At 47.2% G+C, this 20,521-nt stretch overlaps 1 protein-coding gene across 3 annotated transcripts; it reads left to right on the top strand.

Annotated features, from left to right (window-relative positions):
• The first annotated feature begins 7 nt into the window (after nt 1–7).
• Nucleotides 8–18,911, top strand: Ube2d4 (ubiquitin conjugating enzyme E2 D4 (putative)). Of its 3 annotated transcripts, none has more exons than XM_028870597.2 (8): nt 8–114; nt 2,902–2,965; nt 8,213–8,244; nt 8,339–8,416; nt 13,942–14,047; nt 15,787–15,880; nt 17,985–18,026; nt 18,430–18,911. In XM_028870597.2, the coding sequence occupies exons 1-8, from the start codon at nt 91–93 to the stop codon at nt 18,650–18,652; spliced, it is 663 nt and encodes a 220-aa protein (XP_028726430.1). In that variant the 5' UTR covers nt 8–90; the 3' UTR covers nt 18,653–18,911. The 3 variants fall into 3 exon arrangements, with proteins under 3 accessions (XP_028726430.1, XP_028726434.1, XP_028726432.1); XM_028870599.2 differs by lacking the exon at nt 8–114 and adding an exon at nt 145–247; XM_028870601.2 differs by having other exon boundaries at nt 9–114; nt 17,985–18,572.
• Nucleotides 18,912–20,521: the final 1,610 nt, after the last annotated feature.

Genomic DNA, 20,521 nt, shown 5'->3' with positions numbered 1-20,521 from the left:
GCAGTCCGCCGCTCCCGGCGTGCAGCGCTGCGGCCCAGGCGGCCGCCTCAGGCAGCCCCGCGGGGCCGGCCGGGCCCGAGCAGCGGGAGCATGGCGCTGAAACGGATCCAGAAGGTAAGAGCGGCGGACGCGGGGTCCTCCCGCCCTTCCACTCCGCGGGCTGCCGCAGCGACTAGAAACCCGCGGCGGGGCGCGTTGACACCTGGCCCCGCGCGAGGCGGAACCGCCGCCGGCGCGGATTTAGGAGGTGGGTGCGTGCGCCGGGCGGGCGGCGCGCGGGGGCGGGGTCACGCGACCGGGTCACGTGCGCGCGCAGCTGCGGGCTGGCGTTTAGGGAGGCGTGGGAATGCCTAACGAGGTAACCAGCCGGTGAGGATGAGCTGGAGGAGCCGCTGCAGCCTTTCAGCCTGTAGGCGACAGGCTTGTGTTAGTCCGTTAACCTGGAATTTGGGAGATGCACCGCAGAAAAATAAAATAAAACCCACTTCTGTTCCCCCTCACCACCCGTTATCATTTGTAAACATTTTAACCTATCTGCTTTTCGTTCTTTTCCTGTTCCTGAAAAAAAAAATCGCTGTAATTATGTTTTGGTTTATTTTTCGAGACAGGGTCTCTATGTAGTCCTAACAAGCCTGGAACTCGCTATGTCGACCAGGCCAACCTTGAACTCACAGAGTTGCCTCTACCTCCAGAGAACTGGGAATAAAGGTGTGCTGTACTTGTGATCCACATTTGCACATAGCATTAAAAGTTCTAATTTTCTATACTGCAAAATAATATTTTATAACCTCTTTTTAAAAAGACGTATTTACTTTGCCAGGCCCCAGCACTCGGGAGGCAGAGGCAGGTGGATCTCTGTGTGTTCGAGACCATACTGGTCTACAGAGAGATCCAGGACAGTCAGGGCTTCACAGGAACCCTGTCTCGAAAAAACAAACAAAAAACCAACCAAACAAAAGTTGTATTTATTTTTAGTTTATGTGTATGGGTGTTTTGCTTGCAAAACACTGTATAAATAATAAGTAAATAAATCATTAAAAAAAGAAAAGCTGGACCTTTAATCCCAGCACTCGGGAGGCAGAGCCAGGCGGAAATCTCTGTGATTTCGAGGCCAGCCTGGTCTACAGAGCGAGATCCAAGACAGGCACCAAAACTACACAGAGAAACCCTGTCTCGAAAAACCAAAAAGGAAAGAAAAAAAGGAAGGAAGGAAGAAAGGAAGGACATCTGATCCGCAGGAACAGTTGCGAACCACCATTTGGGTGCTGGGAATCAAACCTGTATCCTCTGTAAGAGTAACAAGTGCTATCTCCTGCTCTCATCATTTCCCCCTCCTGAAGAATTAACCCCAACTATCAGATGACAGTCTAGATGGCTTCTTTGAACTGATTGGGGTCATCAGGTGTGGCAGTTGGGCTGCCTTTCCAGTGGCCCTATCTAGAGGACCCTGAAAGCACACTCATGTCCCACTGTACAGCAGTTGGATGTAGTGAGGAAAGGAAGTTCTTGACTGGTGCCTGGAAAGAAACATGAGGGAGAGGTGAAACTGGAGCCCTTTGGGCAGAGAAAATGATTCCGTTCCCCAAGATCAGGCATGGGCTAGAATAACATCTTAGGGTTATAGGCTCTAGACAGACATCCAAGAAGACAGAACAGAGGCCATTTCAAAATGTCCAGAGTCTATTAGAATCCCTTGATAGACTCATAAGAACGGGCGTTCTAATATTAGGCTCCTCCTTGGCTGTTTTTTCTCTCTGGTCTCTAAGGCTTGACTCCACAATGGTGATACCAGGATGTGCTTTTGAGCAGTTTGATAGCTGTTGGACTAGCTAGGCTCACAGTGTGACGTTCCTCTCAATGGTGGATTAGCTGGGGTTTTCTAGAGGAGCAGAACTGATAGAATGGGAAAATATCTATGGGACTTGGTAGAGTGGCTTACAGGCTGTGGTCTGGCTAGTCCAACAGTGACTGTCTCTGTGTGGAAAAGTGAAGAATTTGGTGGTTGTTTTAATCACCAGGCTGGATGTCTCAGCTGGTCTTCAGTCTCTTGGAATCCCACAGAAGTAGGTTTTACCACCAGCAAAGGATTGCAGGATAGATGAGCTTGCCAGCAAGAGTGAGATCAAGCAGGAAAACAGTAAAAGCCTCCTTCTCCCGTGTCCTTTTATGTGGGCTGCCACCAGATGGTGTGGCCAGCATGGGTCTTCCCACCTCACATCATCCAGTCAAGAAAATCTCTCACAGGTGTGTCTAGCTGCTTGCATTTTAATTGATTCCATATATAGTCAAGTTGACAACCAAGGTTAGCCATCATAGGTGGCTTCACAAGTTGTAACCAGGGGGGTTGAGGATTTAGCTCAGTGGTAGAGCACTTGCCTAGCAAGCACAAGGCCCTGGGTTCGGTCCTCAGCTCTGAAAAAAAAAAAAAAAAAAAAAAAGACAAAATAACAAGTTGTAACCAGGAACCCCAAAGGTGTCATCTGGATCTCAGTTTGATCTTTGGTTCCTATGTACAAACTATTGCTCACCTTGAACTCTCTATCTTTACTTTGTTCGTATGTCTTTGCATTTGTGTATGTCTATGTCACATGTGTAAGGATGCCCTTGAAGGCCAGAAGAGGGTGTTGGATCCCCTGGAGCCCTTTGAAGTGGGTGCTGGGGTCAGAACTCTGGTCTTCTGGAAGAGCAGCAAGTGCTCTTAAGTGCTGAACCATCTCCCTAGTCTGTCGCCATTAACTCTTGACCATTTTGTATCCACCTCTGTAAGTAGGCTCCTGCCTGGCCTTCCTCCCAACTGTCTCTGAAGGACTTGCACCAGCAGAATTAGTCATAGCTAGATGACCAGTATATAAATGCAGCTCCCTAGCCATACAGCAACCTGACTCCTTTCTTGTATTCCAGGAACTGACTGACTTACAGAGGGACCCTCCTGCCCAGTGCTCTGCAGGACCTGTAGGTGATGACTGTAAGTATTTTTCCAGAAGATTTCGGAAGGCTTGCAACCCAAACCTCCAGTGTTATCAGGGCCCAGACTTCATTCCCACTCTCCTCAGTTGAGGAGTTTTTAAGAAATCTAATTCTTTTCTTTCACATGCTTACAAATTGCTTTTTATTAGTTTGTTTTTGCTTTCTTTTGAGACAGCTGAGGCTGGCCTGGAATACATAATTGTAGCCCAGATTGGCCTCAAACTATTAATTTTCCTGTCTTATCTTCCAGATTGCTGGAATTATAAGTGTGTGCCACCTTGTCTAGTGTGGACTACTTTTTCTCTTCTTTCTTTTCTTTGTTTTTTGTTTGTTTGTTTTGTTGTTTTTGAAGCTCAAGGACATTATCCCTTATATTAGAATTTGAGAACAATAACAGCAGGACAGCTGAGCTGTAAATTTCATCAATTGCAAGGAGGAGAGAGATGGAAAAGAGGAGAAATAGTTGCCTCTTCAGTTAGAGTTTATGACAGATGTGTTCAGCAATGGAGCTCAGCCTCTGTATGAAGTTGGAAACTGGGTTCTTCAGAGACATGGTGAGAAAGTCCAGAGAAGAGGCAGTTTGAACATACTTAGGATTTTGGCCAGTATCCAAAAAGACAGAAAGGAAGGAAGGGCCGGGCGGCGGCTGTGGCGGTGGTGGTGGAGGAGGTGGAGCACACCTTTAATCCCAGCACTCAGGAGGCAGAGCCAAGTGGATCTCTGTGAGTTCAAGGCCAGCCTGGTCTACAGAGCTAGGACAGGGACCAAAACTACACAGAGAAACCCTGTCTTGAAAAACCAAAAAATAAAAATATATGTATATATAAAAAAGAAAGGAAGGAAGGGGAAAGTCTGAGAACTTAGTAAAGTGGGCAGGCTAAGCAGTGAAGATCTATCTGCAGGCTACTGCCGGAATTGCTTTTTCAGGGGCTCATGAGCTCACCTCTGTGTGACTGGTCAGGTTACATTCCAAATGGAGCCTGCAGGGTCAGAAGTCACTCTTTTTCTACTGAGTCATAAGGAAGTCAGGTTGTCCCAGATCAGACATGGGCTACTAGTACAGTGGTCCTCAGCTGGTTGAAGAGGACTGTCCCTGTGAGCCAGGCTGGCAGGAGACTGCCAAGGGCTGTGGTAGCTGCCACACGCCTCTGCCAAGCGGGGAGAGCATGAGTCACTGTTCTCCACCTCTGTGCCCCTCCACAAGGAGACTGGAGAAGCAGCTCTGGCCAGACCTCCACCACCTCACGGCAGGCTGGCTGGAGGCTGAGTCACCCCACTAGGGTTTCCAAGCCCTTGTTCTGCTCACATCTCACTTCAACTTGTGGGCTGTTGGGGCTCTGGACAGTCCTCCTCACTGTACAGTGACTGCGGTCACAGTGACTGCGGTCACAGGGAAGGAAGACTGTAAGGAGGGTGGCATCTCCCACACAGCAAAGAATTGAAGAGCGGGCGGGCGGGGTCTGATCCCGTGGGAACAGCCTTTGATGGCTATGGCTGGATTGGGTCGCTATAGAAACACACCTCAGCTCTGCCTGTAAGAAGTGCTAGATTAGGGTGAGGTGAGAAGATCCTCCTGAAATGTGGGGGGACCTTTCCATGGGGGGAGTCCCAGAATAAATGAGAAGAAAGCTAGCTGAGCATCAGCGTCGGTCTGCTGTCTTCCTGACTGTGGACAGTGGTCAGCTGCCTGGAGCACCTGCTGCCGTGACTTCTCTACCATAATGGACTGTACCCTAGAACTGTGGCCTATAGTAAGCCCCTCCCTCCTTAGGGTGCTTTTCTCAGGTGTTCTGTTGCAGCGATGTGGACAGTAGCTAATACAGCCCCAGTGCCTATCAGGTGAATGGATGAAGTGTGGACCCAGTTTGATTCCCAGCACTCACATGATGGCTCACAACCACCCCTAACTCCAAGTCCAGCCCTCTTCTGGACTCTACAGGCATCAGACACGAATGTGGTATTCATACATATATCCAGGCAAAACAATCACACAGAAAATAAAAGTAAATCTTACAAAAAAAGGTTAATACAGGCTGGAGAGATAGCTCAGAGGTTAAGAACACTGACTAATCTTCCAGAAGTCCTGAGTTCAATCCCCAGCAACCACATGGTGACTCATTAACCATCTATAACAAGATCTGGTGCCCTCTTCTGGCAGCCAGCGATACATGCAGACAGAACACTGTATATATAAAATAAATAAATAAATCTTTCAAAAAAAAGAATATTAATGTATATAATGCCACTGGATTATACAATTAAAAGTTGTATAAATGGCCAGGCATAGTGATGTATATCAGTAGTTCAAACACTCGGAAGGTTGAAGTAAGAGATTCAAAAGTTCAAGGCCAGCCTGGGTTATATAGTAGACTTTGTTTCAAAACATAAAACACAAAGCTGGGCAGTGGTGGCACATGCCTTTAATCCCAGCACTCAGGATGCAGAGGCAGGTAGATCTCTTGAGTTCAAGGCCACCCTGCTCTATAGAGCAAATTCCAAGACAGCCAGGGCTACACAGAGAAACCCTGTCTTGAAAAACCAAATAAATAAATAAGTAAATCCCATGCACACAAAGCTGTTTATACAAATTGTGTAAGTGTGTGCATGTGGGGGCCAGAGATGTTTCCCACTTTATTTTTTTATTATTTTATATATACTTTATTATTTTATTTGCATGTACGTCTAGTCACAACAGTACCTTCAAAAGCCAGAAGAGGACATTAGAAACCCTGGAACTGCAGTTATAAGCAGTTGTGAGCTACCATGTGGTGCTGGAATTGCACCTGGGTGCTCTGGAAGAGCAGCCACTGCTCTTAACACCAATCTGTTTCTCCAGCCCCTTCATCTTATTTTTTGAGACAGGGTCTTTCACTGAACCTGGAACTCACCTTTTTGGCTAGACTGGCTGGTTAATTATCTAGCCCCTAAGATGCACCTATCTACACACACACACACACACACACACACACACACACACACACACACATGTTTTCTCTCTCTCTCTCTCTCACTCTCACTCTCACTCTCTCTCACTGAGTCATCTCCCTGGCCCCATAATTTCTTTTTTTAGACCATATAAATAGCCTTAAATTTTGAGCCTCTTGTAAATGATTATTTTTATGTTATGTATATTTTACTATTACTTTATAAGAACTTTTTTTAGGACTGAGAGTTGATTCAGTCAGTACCTAAGGATCTGCGTTTGATACACAGTACCCACACTGAAGTACATACTTGTAATCCTAGTTCCATTGAGATAGCTGATGAGGAAAGGGGTGTGCCTTGCAAACCTGGCAACTTGAATTGATCCCGAGTGCATGTAAAGGTGGAAGGAGAGAGCTGACCCCACAGAGTACTGTCCTCTGACTTCCACATGCACACCACAGCACATGAGCAGCCCTACACAGACGTCATAGACACAATAAGAATAAATAAGAATTTAAGAACCAAATAATTAGCATGAGATGGAATTATAACAGTCAAAAGCAAAAGAAGTGATACTTTCAAGCCGTGAATGACTCAGCAGGTGAAGGCGTTTGCTGCTCATGTCTCATGGCCTGACTTCAATCCCCAGAACTCACAGATGAAAGGAAGGAGGCGACTCCACAGAGTCATCTTCTGACCTCTATATGTGCATGGTGACACCACACACACACAACAACAACCAGTTTAAAATGCTTTAAAGAAGGAATAGTTCATTAGCTCAGGCAACTGTAAGTGAGCATTTGATTGAAATATTGAGGAAGATCTGCAGCCAAGGAGAAAGTTCCAGAAGCTTCTCTTTAGTCCTTGTGTTCAAAACATGAGTCTTGTCCCTGTCTTGCTGCCATGGACCGACAGGTGACGGGAAAACCAGGACAGGTCCAAGCCTTAGACTTTGCCCACCTTCAGTACCTGTCATGGATTTGTATGAGATGAATCCTCTTGAGAGGAAGACCTCTAAAAACTCAGAAGCTCACCCCATGAGTGAGAAGACAGCTTCCATAGAGGCTCTGGAGTCCACTGCCCTGAGGTACTCTGTAGCCTTGGATATGGCTATTTGGGGCATTCAGGGCAGCCTTGAGGAGCGCGCACACACACACAGGAGCCGCTCTGGGCACAGGCAGAGCAGTGAAGACAGCCCAAGGCCCCGGAGAGAACAGGAGGGTTGGTAACAAAGTCTGGCTGCTGAAGAGCAGGAACTTGAGAAGAACAGGAAGGCTCCATCTTGACTTGTCATTGTGTCCTCAGAACACTGCCTGGGCCACTGGGGGAGATGAGGTGTGGGACCAGGAGGCCCCACAGCCTGAGAGAGACTCTCCAAAAGGGCTTCAAAATGAATCAAGGGAAAAAGTAGGGAACAGAAAAGCTTGTCAACAGTAACATGTAAATTGGCAGAAGACTAGCTAAGGTGTAATTCTCTGCAAAGAGAGAGTGGTTATACCTGTGTAGTTAATCAGTCATGGGGCTAGAGAAAGGGCTCAGCAGTCAAGAGCACTTGCTGCTCTTCCAGAGAGCCTGATTCCAGTCCCCAGCACCCATGTTGCATCCGCAACTGTCTTCAACTCCAGTTCCTGGGGATCCAATGCTGTTATAGCCTTCTCACTACAAGGCACATACATGATACACATATATACATGCAGGCAAAATACCCACACACATCAAATAAAAATAAATCTTGAAAAAAAAACACCAAAAAAAGATCTGAGATCTTTGAGCTGGTCTCTGAGCCTGCTGAGCATCAGTCATGTCACAGTGGAGTCTTACACTGCTGCCCTGGTAAGCACTCCCGATGGGCAGTGACTGTGTCCAGGAAATTTCATTTGGATCTGTGCCACTTTAGTAACTATAACCCTGGGTCCAGTAGCTCCAGGGATCCCTGGGAGTCCTGGTGAGTTATGGAGCTTGAGGGTGCTTTCCAGCCAGGTGGCAATGGCGCACGCCTTTAATCCCAGCACTGGGGAGGCAGAGGCAGGCGGATCTCTGTGAGTTTGAGGCCAGTCTGGTCTACAGAGTGAGTTCCAGGACAGCCAGGACTACACAGAGAAACCCTGTCTCAGAAGAGAGAGAGAGAGAGAGAGAGAGAGAGAGAGAGAGAGAGAGAGAGGGAGGAAGAGAGCGTTTCAAAGCCCCGAACTTGTAGTCAGTGTCAGAAATGAGGTGGTTCTGTGTGAACCTTGTGCCCTGAGCGTAGCGACAACTTCTTAGTAGAACATTCACCCTTCACTGAGGAGTCTGTGACATGCCCTTCTCTTTTGTCTTGCAGTGTTCTACTGGCAGGCCACCATCATGGGCCCGGTAGGTGGTGCTGCTGCATGCACAGCTCTAGTTTGTTTCTAGTGCTTCATGATTCCGGCAGGCACTGATTTCTTCCTCTGCCTTGACCTTCCAGAATGACAGTCCTTACCAAGGAGGTGTTTTTTTCCTGACCATCCACTTCCCTACAGATTATCCTTTCAAGCCCCCAAAGGTGAGCTGCCCCCAACTCTCATAATGTTTTGATAAAAGGACAGCGTATAATGACCTTCTGTGTCACAGATAAAGAGCTGTATGTGTACCTCTCCCAATGCGCTTCCATTCCAGATCAATGGTTACAACCTGCTGGGACATTAAACTTCAGATATTCATGATTAGTCCTTGTCTTATGGTCTCTCTTGCTGTAATAAAATGTCATGACCAATCACCTTAGAGAAAAAGGGGTTTATTTCATCTTACGACTCTTAGGTTATACTCCATCAGCAAGGAATGTCAGGGAAGAAACTCAAGCAGGAACCTGGAGACAGGACATGTGCAGAGACTATTGAGGAGTATTGCTTACTGGCCTGGCTTCTCATGGCTTGCTCAGCCTGCTTTCTTATACAACCCAGGGCCCAGAATGCCACCACCCACAGTGAGCTGTGGCTTCCTACACCAATCATTGATCAAGAAAATGCCCTACAGCCAGGTGGTGGTGGTGGTACATGCCTTTAATCCCAGCACTCTGTTGCAAAGGCAGGCAGATATCTGAGTTCAAGGCCAGCCTGGTCTATAGAGTGAGTTCCAGGACAGCCAGAGCTACATAGTAACACTCTTTCTTGATAAACAAACAAATTCTTTTTCATCCTAGTCACCCAGACTAAAGTAGCTAAGCAAAGAGTGGAGTGAATTTTATCTGGCTGTTTCTCATGGGGACTGCTTCCTCCTCAAAACCATAATTAAGTTGGTTTCAGTGCAGATATTTGGGTTTTGGGGTTCTACCACCCTGCTTGTTACTCTTCACAGCACAGTGCTTAGGAAAGTTGGCATCAGTCCCCATGTTCAAAATGAGAATCCAGCAAGAAATGGGCTGACCCAGGCGGGTATCCCATGCATGCAGGGAAACATGGTGGGCACACTGGGCAAATGCAGCAGCAGGCAGGACATACCATGCAGGCATGGCAGCGGCAGTGGTAGTGGACATTCATTCACAACCCAGACACTGCATCCGCACAGAAATGGTTTATTATAATAGACAAAAAGAAAGATAGGAAAGAAAGAGGAAGAGAGAGAGGGTGTAAGTTTTACAGCTCTGGGAGAGAAGTATCCTGACCACTTGGGGAGTCAGGTGATAGCTGGAGCTGCAATGAGACAGCAGCCCTGGAGGGTGAGGTATCCCGGATACCTCGAGCCGCTTAGGACAGCTCTGTCCTGGAGGTGAAGTTATTCTGACTGCTTGGGAGAGTCAGGCCTGGAGCTGCTAGGACAGGAAGGGTATCCTGACAGTTCAGGAGAGTCAGGCCATACCTGGTGTGGTGGGGGATGGTCTCACCGAGGATATAGCAATCCTGCTCCTCTCTTGGAGAGCCTCTACAGCTGAGCTTTGCTCAGCCCCCACTTAAGGGGGCTTCCTAGCAGAGCTCTGCTTCTCCAGCCTAAGATGTTGCTTCTTTTGCTTCACTCTGCGAAAGGGGAAACCCCTGCAGAAATGAGAAAAGTTACTTTTTCAGCTCTCCCTTGCTCTATCCACTGAGGGACATCTCAGCAAAGTTTTTCTGTTCAGCTCCTCCTTGCTCTGTCCACTCTGGGACGTCTCAGCAAGGTTCTTCTCTGTGCCAGTGAATGAAGATCTTCACACCCAAAACTCTTTTGAGAAAAAGACTTATTTGGGAAGGAGGAGTCCAGGAGAGTAGCTGCCTCTACCAGGGTGGAGAGAACAGCCCACAACTGACCAGGCAAGGCAGTTTATATAGGATGTCTTGGAGGCAGAGTCAACCAGTAAGTGGTTAGTTTTTTTTCTGCCCAGGGATTGGTCAGTTTTATTGGCTAGGAGCAGAGATGGCCCTGATTTCAGAGCCAAACTGTATTTCTTTCACTGGCCTTTCTTGGCTGTTTGACACTACTTCTAAGGCCAGGGCACATTTCTTTCACTGACTGATTCTAGGGACCAAGAGGGTTACTTTGGTACTAGTTTCAGAGTCAGGGCATGTTTCGTTGGTTCTGGGTTTGGGGATAAAGTGTTCATTTCTCTGGCTCAGGTCCCAAAACCAGGCTGTTTTTCTTTCCCTGGTTCTGGGCCCCAGGGCCAGGATTCTACTTTGCTGCTCTGTGATTGGTTGGTTTCACAAGTCAGTTGGCCAGGGGCAGAGATGGCTCTGATTTGAGCCAAACTGGGTTTCTTTCACTGGCCTTACTTAGCTTTTTGACACTAATTCTAAGGCTGGGTCATATTTCTTTCACTGGCTTTGATTCTAGGGACCAAGAGTGTTCCTTTGGTACTAGTTCCAGAGTCAGGGCATGTTTTCTTGGTTCTGGGTTTGGGGATAAGGTGTTCATTTCTCTGGCTCAGGTCCCAAACCCAGGCTGTGTTTCTTTCCCTGGTTCTGGGCTCCAGAGCCAGGGTGGGTTTCTTTAGCCCCTTTCCCTACAGAGGGGGTCAAAGGTGCACACCTCATGGGAAGAAAGGCAGAATAGAGAGAGGAAGGGGAGGGGGTTTTCCTTAAAATGAGACTTTTACATCACACTCAGGGTGGCACCAAGGAGTGGGTCAGAATACTAACAATGGTTTTCAAGGAGCGGATCGGAATATTAATATTCCTCCATTTTGATTATTATAAAAAGATGAGTTATGGATAGCAGGTGGGGGAACAAGGGTGCTGAATTCCCAAGACTGCTTCAGGCTGACAAGGGATGAAGTGGGGAGGGGGAAACCAGGAGTCAGGCACAGCGGGAGGCATGAGTGAAGAAGCATTGTTGGCTGTCATTGTGGAGATCTCAGGCATCTGTTCCTTGAGGTTGTTAGGAGAAAAAATAGACTATTATCATTGGCCTTATGAGCTGGGCTAGCCATGGGAAGAGTGATAACTGCCAGAAACAATGGAACAGAGAAGTGCCCTGGTTGTACAGAAGAGGCAAGGGTGAGTGAGTGAGACATGAGAGCGAATGGATACGCCCTTTACTGGGACATCTTGGAAAACCAGGTTCCAGTTGCTGGGCAGGTGCCCACCTGAGCCTGGAGAAGGGGTACCGGCAGTGAATTGAGAGATGATGTGTTCTTTAGGAGAGCAGGAGCCATTTCTCTGGAGATAGGGGTGCATCTATCCCAGTTGGCATCCTCTGAGCTGGTGTTAGCAGCTGCAGGGGCTGGCGTATCTGGGGAGCCCCTTGGCCCAGGTGGGAGGAGGGAAACTGCAAAATATGCTCAAAAATAGGTGAGGTCAAAAAAGGGCTCTGGAGACTGTTTTCATCAGACCAGATTTCTTGATACAGTAGCAGAACTTTTCTCAGGAGCCTGTAGTATCTGTAAGACAGCGGAAATAGATTTTTATCATAGCAAAAGGGTTAAAAATTCACTTAAGGATGCTTAAGAGCTCTTTGTAGTCAATGTTTTATCAGTTTATCAAAGCTGCATTTATCAATATTAAAACTTTGAACCTCTGGAGTTATATCTGAAACCAGTCTATCCTGTACCATGAAGTCTGTGAATGAGGCATACCTGTCTTATAACAGGAAACTTATTAATGAGCTACCAAGGTGCTTGTAATCTTGGGATTGGGGCAGTTAAACTGATACCCTAGTCATCAAACATCATCATATCTGAGAAGGATAAATTTAAGAAGAAGTGAGACAGCTTTCCAGCTACCTAGGCAGCAATCCCAAGTCTGTCCATGGTCATTGAGGGGAACAGAAGCCCCAAAGGCTGATAAGCCCAGAAGATCTGTTAGATTTTTTATTCTGTGAAGTAGAAATGTGGGGAGGTCATTCTGCTTGTCTTGGCAGAGAGGACAACCGATCCCTGTTGCTCCTCATAGTCACAGTCTGGACAGGATCTCAGCTTTTCTCTGCAATCCCAGCCCTGCCATGAGCTTCCAGGTGGAAGTTCTTATGCGGCCATCTGTCTTCTTGAGGAGATACAGGATGCTGCCAGGAGCTGACATGTCTGTCATCAAAAGCTTTTGTATTAAATGCCATATTCTCAGATCTCTACAGGTGTTTGAGGACTGGGGAACAAAATCTATTAAAATTATAAATTAAATTAACTTTGAAACCATATATAAATTAAATCTGAATATACAGGTTTCCCAGTTGGTCACAGCCCAATGAAGTCAGCAAGGACAGGGAGGCTCACATTCTTAAGCCTGAATAGATCCAGAGTAAGGAGAGACATTCTCTAAGCCATTGACAGTGATATCTGAATCCACCACCATTTTTAATGCCCTATAGCTATAGTTCTGATCCCTGAGTACAGCCAGACTACAATCCTGAATGACTTTTATAGAAATAATTATTTCTTAAACTGTCTCCTTAGAAGGCAAAGAAAAGTGACAGGGAAAAGATCCCAAGGCTGAATGGGAACAGTCAGGGTATGGCCCAACTCTGAGAAAAAGGACCCTCTGAGAAAAGGGAAAAGACCCTCTTGGTGGACTCTATGCCAGGGGTTCCATCCCTAAGCTAGCCCTCCAGCCTGTCCTGGGAACAGGGAGCACAGAATGACATATTCTCCATAGCTGCTTCAAGCAGAAATGGGGCACAAGTGGTCAGGACTCTGGCTAGTTAAAGATAAGAAGGGAACCCAGGCATGTGGTCATCTGGCCTAGCTGTTGAGACAGGAAATAATTATGTTTGGCTGGACTGGTCCACATCAGCCTTCAGCAGGTCCATGTTGTCTCACAGGTTGAAGTCAGTAGCTTGATGCCTGGATATGTCAGTCATCCAGATGGAAGCCCACTGAAACAGACACAGACTAGAGACAAGAGTGAAGATTTATGAATTTGTTTGGAACCTCTTGGCCCATGGTCTTAGTAATTGGGAAAGGGAGACCAGGAGAGAGAGAAATACTATCCTTAGGAATAGATGGGTGAGGAAAACTGAAAACTCATTTATCTGGAGCTCATTTGACCTCTGTGAAGTGGATCTTATAAAAGGTAATAAAAGTTTTAGATAAATTAGTATTATCAATCAATACTGAACTCCATATCATAGAAGAGCAGACAATGGGTGTCTGCAAAACAGTAGTAGTAGACTGATACTCTTGAGTCCTTGCAGAATTACAGATTTGTGTTAAAAGGTATATATAACTGGTATTTATATCCTGAATCACTTCCTAAAAACTGCTCCCAAGGAAAGGTTCAAGATTTCTCAAATGTCTTCTTATAATATAAAAAATGAAGTACATGGCATTTTAAAAAGATTTAAAATCTCTTAGGCATTACTATTGTTACATTATCCTGGCATAGGAGTGTGCTGCCTCTGCCCATAAGTGAGTCAGGCAATGAATTGGGCTGGCAAGTTGGCTATATCACCAGCATGTGGGGGGATAGGTCTCCGGGCCCCGCCCACTTAAGCCTGAGAGCAAGTCAGAATCCTAACCCCTTGGAAACTGGTCAGAATACTAGCAGTGCTCCTCTTGGGGTTGCCTGCCTAGGCCCCGCAGGAGCTGGGGTGGGTGCACAGCTCACAGCTCAGCAGAAGCTGCTCTTCACTTGGATTAGTTTCCAGAGTTCCTTGTGGCTTATCTGACTTGCTATCTTATTTTCACAGGTTGCTTTCACTACCAAAATCTATCACCCCAATATCAACAGCAATGGCAGCATCTGCCTGGACATCCTGAGGTCACAGTGGTCCCCAGCATTGACTGTGTCCAAAGGTAGAGACTGACATGTTCTCAGCATGTCTGTCTCATGTACTTTTACCCCTTTGCTGGCTAGTGTACATGGAAGCTCGGGAAGAACAGACAACTTCCCCAGGTCTCAGAGTCCTGCCCCGTCCTGTGCCACCTCATTCTCCACACTGTAAGGAGACAGCTTGTAAAGCACAGCACCTATGTCCTAGTAGTTCTCAGCAGTCAGTTGAGATGCCGTGTGATGCTCAAAACTGCCAAATGGGTACAAGAAGACAACTTGCAATTTTCACCTAAAAGTCAAAAGGCAAATATTCAACTTTTCTCTTCCTTCCTTCATTGATCCAAGGAGGACCAACACAGACTGTGAGTCATCTCTGAAAGGACAGACACAGGACCTGATCTCAAGAATCTGTTAAGGCATTTTCCCTTCCCAAAACAAGTGATAATGAGCTTGCAATGAGTGAGATTAAGAATTCAGTTTAGCTGGGTGTGGTGGCACACACCTCTGATCCCAGCACTTGGGAGGCAGAGACAGGCAGATCTCTGTGAGTTCGAGGCCAGCCTAGTCTACAGGACAGCTAGGACTATACAGTGAAATCCTGTCTCAAAAAAACAAAACAATCTAATCTATCCATGCTACAGAAGTATAGGTGCTCCTGAACTAAGATTGGGTATGGGTAGGTGGAACAACAAAAGCCGCGCCCCCCATATAAGTGGGACATAAGGCAAAGCAAATGGCAGAGCTTTGGGCATTGGGAGAGGCACCAAATTGCCTGGGACAACTGGCAGGGTGGCCTTTGGAAGGCTAGAAAGGCCTGTAGGTGGATATGGTGATCCAGGACAGAGCCACTGCCTCTGTACTGTGCAGGGTCGCAGTGCACTCTGTCAGACTAACACATCTAGGAAACAGGCCAACATTCTGTCAAAATGTCTCTTCTCTGGGTTGTATCTCAGGTAGGCAGCCTTATCCCACTGGCCAGGCAAGTCAGGAGCAGCCCTCAGAGTCTGCCAGCCCCCAGGGCCAGTGGCGTCTTAGGCAAGGAGTCAGAAAAGAGGGCGGAGAGGAGAGTAGCGGCAAGGGGCACTTGAGAAAGGACAGGCAGCCCTGAGTGGATGGAGAGAGGTCCACAGCCCTCAAGTGGCAGGCTTTCAGAACATTGGAATTGAGTCTCTTCATTAAAGGGGACCCACCTGCCCATAGGTAGCTTTACCCGTAGGAAACTGTTGTCAGGACTTCGGACTCACTGAAGCAAGTTTGTTTTGAGTCATGGTAGATTTAAGGCAAAGCGCAAATACAGCTCTCACAGTTTCACCTGCTCCTTGGCAAGCCCTGGTAAATGACTTCTTTTGTTCAAGGCCTTTGGCACTGTCTCCACACAGGAGAGCACAGAAGCAGGAAGATGCATTGACTTTGCAGTCCTGGTTCAGATCTCACTCTAACTTCAGTATTCTGATTCCTGTCTTCTTACCAGTAAACAAAGACTTCTGGGGCACTACAGATATGTGGTATGGGCACAGACAAGGGGATTTGGAAGAGTGGGAGAGCTAAGACTTCAGGGGCTTCCAGGAAGTAGGGAGGTAAAGACCAGGACCACACAGAGGAGGGAGGTGTCCTAGAAGAGTGTGCTGGAACTACACTGTGATGTGCATCATGCTGGTGTTTGAACAGCAGAGAGAACAGTGCAGTGGAGGAGCTTCACTGGACCCGCAGGGGACCCACAGGCTCGTGGCTTCCACTGACTGACCCTCTCTTTTCTTCCTAGTTCTCTTATCCATCTGCTCTCTGCTCTGCGACCCCAACCCTGATGACCCTCTGGTGCCAGAAATAGCCCACACCTACAAGGCCGACAGAGAGAAGTATGCGTCCTATTTGGGTTGGCTTTGTGGGCGGCTGCCCAGGTTCCCACGGATATCTTCCTGCCCAAGCCAAGCCCATGTATGCAGTGGTGTGCCCTGGCGTAGCCTCCTGGCTCTTCCTAACACACCCTTTGACTCAGAGGAGGGAGAAGGGATGAAAGCACCTTGCCCTCCTGGATAGCTCACAGCTACCACTGCCGAATCCTAAAAAGGTGTCGAGCCCTGACCTGAGGACAGCTAAGTCAGGGGTCAGCCAGCAGAGGACTGAAGACTGACGAGGAGATTCTGAATTAAAGCAGAAGGTTTATGACAGAAAATAAGGGGGTTGTCTGCTTGGAAATGCCCAGAGTGAGGCTGAAGCAGTCAAGGTGGGCAGCACTGCCAAGGTTGGTTTCCTGGTGAAGATTAGAAATCCAGTGTGTGGCTGTGTGATCAGCAGACCCAGCCCTCACTGCCAGCTGTTTCTGCACTGATTGCCAGACCCAGAATCGAGAGACTCCCTCCGCTGGCCAGGCACAGCCTTATCCTGAAGCTTGGTTGCTAAAGCATGTGCAGGAGTCACTAGCATGGGTCAGTCTCTGAGCTGGGTCAAGTGTGGCAGACCTGCGGATGGCACCGGCCAGTGTGTGCTCTAGAGCCGCATCTGCTTTGTCTTTTTTAAAATTTTATGTGGGTATTTTGCCTGTATACATGTCTCTGCGCCACGTGCGTATGTGGTGCCCACAGAGGCAAGAAGATAGCATTGGCTCCCCTGGAACTGGAGTTACAGAGGGTTGTGAGCTGTCATGGAGGTGCTGGGAATTGAACCTGGATCCTCTAGAAAGAGTAGCCAGTGCTCTGTGGTGGTGGTGGTTGTTGTTGTTTGTTTATTTGTCTGGTTTGGTTTTGGTTTTTTGACACAGAGTTTTCAATTCCCAGCACCCACATGGCAGCTCACAACTGTCTCTAACTCCAGTTCCAGAGGATCTGGCACCTTCACACAAGACATACAGGCAAAACACCATTGCACATGAAATAAATTAATTTTTAAAAAATAGCAAAAAAGCTGGGCAGTAGTGGCACACGTCTTTAATCTCAGCACTCAGGAGGCAGAGGCAGGTAGATCTCTGAGTTTGAGGCCAGCCTGGTCTACAAAGTGAGTCCAGTACAGCCAGGGCTACACAGAGAAACTATGTCTCAAAAAAGCAAACCAAATAAACAAGAAGATTAATAAGTCTTAGCTCATTGGTTAGTTTTGTCTGAAGAGATTAGGATAGAAAGGGTTTTTTTCAAGCTTTTTTTCTTGAAGCCTTTATAAATCTATTTTCCTTAATGAAGTTTCCCAGTACCAGACAAAGTGAGTTTGAACTGACTGGACTTTAAGGTTTTTCTTGTTTGTTTTGTTGGTGTTAAGTTTGAGACAGGGTCTCACTGAGTAACCCTGTCTGGCCTTGAACTCGGAGATCCACCTACTTCTCTCTCTTGAGTGCTGGGGTTGTAGCACACCACCATGCCCAGCTGAAGCTCTATTTATTTTAATATTTAGTGGGAGCTATTTTAGAGAGAACACATTATTTTTTCAGTATCCTCTAGTTACACATTTCTGATTGACTGTTGTATGTATGGCATCAGTTCTCATTACAGTATGAAGCTAAATGCACACACCTACAGAGTGTGTGCCCCACTAGGTACCACAGAGCAGATGGTGTTTTATGTTCATGGTAAACAGTCAAGGGATGTGATAAGCCATTCACAGAGAGGTGATCCAGCTACAGGGGTCATAGGGATTCGCAGACTATGCCAGCATTCTGGAGTTTGTGTGCCAGACAGCTGGAATATTCCAAGCTGAACTCTTTGCACATCATGCATTCATACTGAAGGGCATCGGAGAGAAAAGATGAGGTTTGCGTTAGTGCATGTTCCACCACAGGTAGTTACGGAGGAGCAACAGGAACCGCCAAGCTAACGGGTTACCCCCATGACTGACATGCTTCTGTTCCAAAGAAAGCCTGTCTCTCTCACCCATCAGTCCCCATGCCTGCCCAGCACAGCCTTATGTTCTCTGCTCCACATTGAAAGGATAACGCTCCAAGTGAGGGTGTCGCTCCATCTGCTTTTCTTCCAGATACAACAGACTAGCAAGAGAGTGGACACAGAAATATGCTATGTAAGTGCCTCGAAGGCTCCACGGGAGACAGTGTCCAAGAGAAGCTTGCCAGGCAGAGTGGCCTTCCTGTGAAGCTCTGAGCTATTGGCTAAGGCACTCCCAGAACATCCTCCGATCACACACGTGTCGGCCATTTATTCTCTGGCTGCAGCATGCTGGTGGTGCCACTTTCAGCCACTGTGGCCTTGACAGTATCACACCTTTGATGCCAAATCAGCGACCATCGTTATGATCTGCAGTCTTCCTGTTACACTAGAATTGGTCTGTGCCCCAGCTTTTCTGCTTGTCTCTGGGGAATCAAGCCATGCATGCCTCCCCCATTTGTCCTCAAATGGTGCACTAGTCACTCTGGCACTATACGGGGGCCCAGTCTGCTCCCTAACCACATGCCCTTTGCCTTTAGAACACAGTGCAGTCGTGAGGGCCCAGGGCAGAGAGGGCTTTCCTCATACTGTCTGCCACAGAACCATGTCCTCAGGAGTCCGAGTGCATCCTGGAGGCTCCTGGGAACTGGACCAGCGCCGTGCAAGTGCTTCTGCTCTCTTCCACCGCCGTCCTCTGCAGGGCTGTGTGCTGCGTTTCTCTCCTCACACCAGACAGCAGCTGGGAAACATCAGGTTCTCTAGAGCATGTAACACCCCAAGAAAGAAGATGACGTTATCGACGTGGAGAGATTGGGGTTGTGCTTTTGTATGTGGTGAGGCGTTCCCCACTCTTCTCCCGCTGGGAACTTAACATGAAGTTCAAGTATAAGCCATTCACAGATGGGAACATAAGGAAGAAGAGGGACTTTAAATGCAAATAAAAAATGAAATTCCCTCAGACCTATGAATGACAATTGACATTTTTTTCTTCTTTCAGAATAAACTTAACAGGTTCTCCAGAGATCTGATTAGGCTTTAAGTGCTTGGCTTCCTCTGTGGGCTTTCTGACGGAGCAAGGTTTGCTCTTAAGTCCGGGGCTTTAAGTGCAGCATCAGTGTGTGTGGAATGTGAGTTTTTGAAGAGAGTTTTGTTACATAGCCCAAGCTGGACTTGAATTCTGGTTCCTCCTGTCTCAGTCTTCTGAAAGTTGGGCTTATTAGCATCTGCCACCACAGCTGCCTAAGAAAGAAACTTCCAGAAAGGTCTTCAAAGTGGGAGGAGAGCTAAGGAGTTTCTTTAGCAGGTGCTTTGTGTTTGGGGGTGGTTTTGTTTTGTTTTGGGTAGATGAGCTCTCACAACATAGTCCAGACTGCCTTAAAACTAGAGATCTATTTGCTCTGGTCTCCTAAGCACTGAGAGATAACAGGTATCCATGACAGCTAGCCTTAACTTTATCTTCTGAGTTGGTTATAAAGCTGGTCTATTCTCAGGGAGTAATGGTTGGTGGACCAGAACAGGGAGAGAAGAGAAAAACTGGGCCACCCACAGACCAGGTGAGGCCTATGAGGGCAAGGAGGAACAAGTGCTGATCTAACACTTGAGGACCAGCCAAGGGAGATCGGTTTGCTCTGAAAATAAGTAGGCAGGCATGACTGTACACTTGTAATCCCAGCATGGTGGGGAAGTGGAGTAAAGAGGCTCAAGGCCAGCCTCATCCACATAAGACTCTAAAATGGAAAAGTCAACCAGTGCCAGCGAGAACAGGATTCTGAGCTCATTCCCACCACTCGAGGGAAGTCCTGCATTTGCTGTCATTTAGGATCTCGCACTACAGTCTTTGGGGCTCTTAGACTTTGTTCCTTGCTTCTCACCCTGTTGAGAGTTGCTCTTTAAATTTCTGTTTTTTAAATGTTAGGGGAAAGAATGTTCCTACTGAAGTGTTCTGCAAGGCTGTTACCACATTCTCGCACAAGCTGCAACACTGTGTGCTGTATGAAGTTATGCACTTCAGCTCAGCAGAACACAGCACTTTGTAGATGATAATCCAGCCAGGAAAGGGACATAGTTTCACATCAGAGGCAGGCAGACAGCAAAGTCCAACATGGTGTTAGGGCTATGAGCATCTATATTTTAGTCGTTCAAGCTTAGTATATAACTCCAAGCAAACATTTCTAGATCTAGAGTATCCCCAAGCCAGTCCTCTCTGCTGGAGAATGAGTAGTAGCAAAAGTAAAATTGGCCCTTTGATGTTACCAGTACAAATTACTAATTGATTGCAAACCTAAAGTGAGCTTCATACCTGCCACACCACTTGGACAGTCTTGTGCTCAGGCAAATCCCTTGGATTCTCTGCCACTGAGACGGGAGCCCACCTATTTGTCATGCTCCCAGGGCTCTGGTCAACCTGGGGAATAGGCTTTTGGAAAAGCCTTATCTTGAAGATAAACCATAGTGTGTTTGGTCATGTGCCACCCACGTCCAGACCTAGGTCAGTAACTGAGCAGCAGATCCTGTAAAGCCAAATGTGGAACAATGTGACCCACCTACCTCCCAGGACCATAAGCAATCAGAGAGATGCATGGGTTTCAGTCAGGGATTCTCAATCTGTGGGTAGAGACCCTTTGGGGGTCA

This window comes from Peromyscus leucopus, chromosome 7 (genome assembly GCF_004664715.2).
Source record: "Peromyscus leucopus breed LL Stock chromosome 7, UCI_PerLeu_2.1, whole genome shotgun sequence".
NCBI classification, from domain to species: Eukaryota; Metazoa; Chordata; class Mammalia; order Rodentia; family Cricetidae; genus Peromyscus; species Peromyscus leucopus.
The sequence above is the reverse complement of the archived record's forward strand: the minus strand, read 5'-3'. Positions and strand labels throughout refer to the sequence as shown.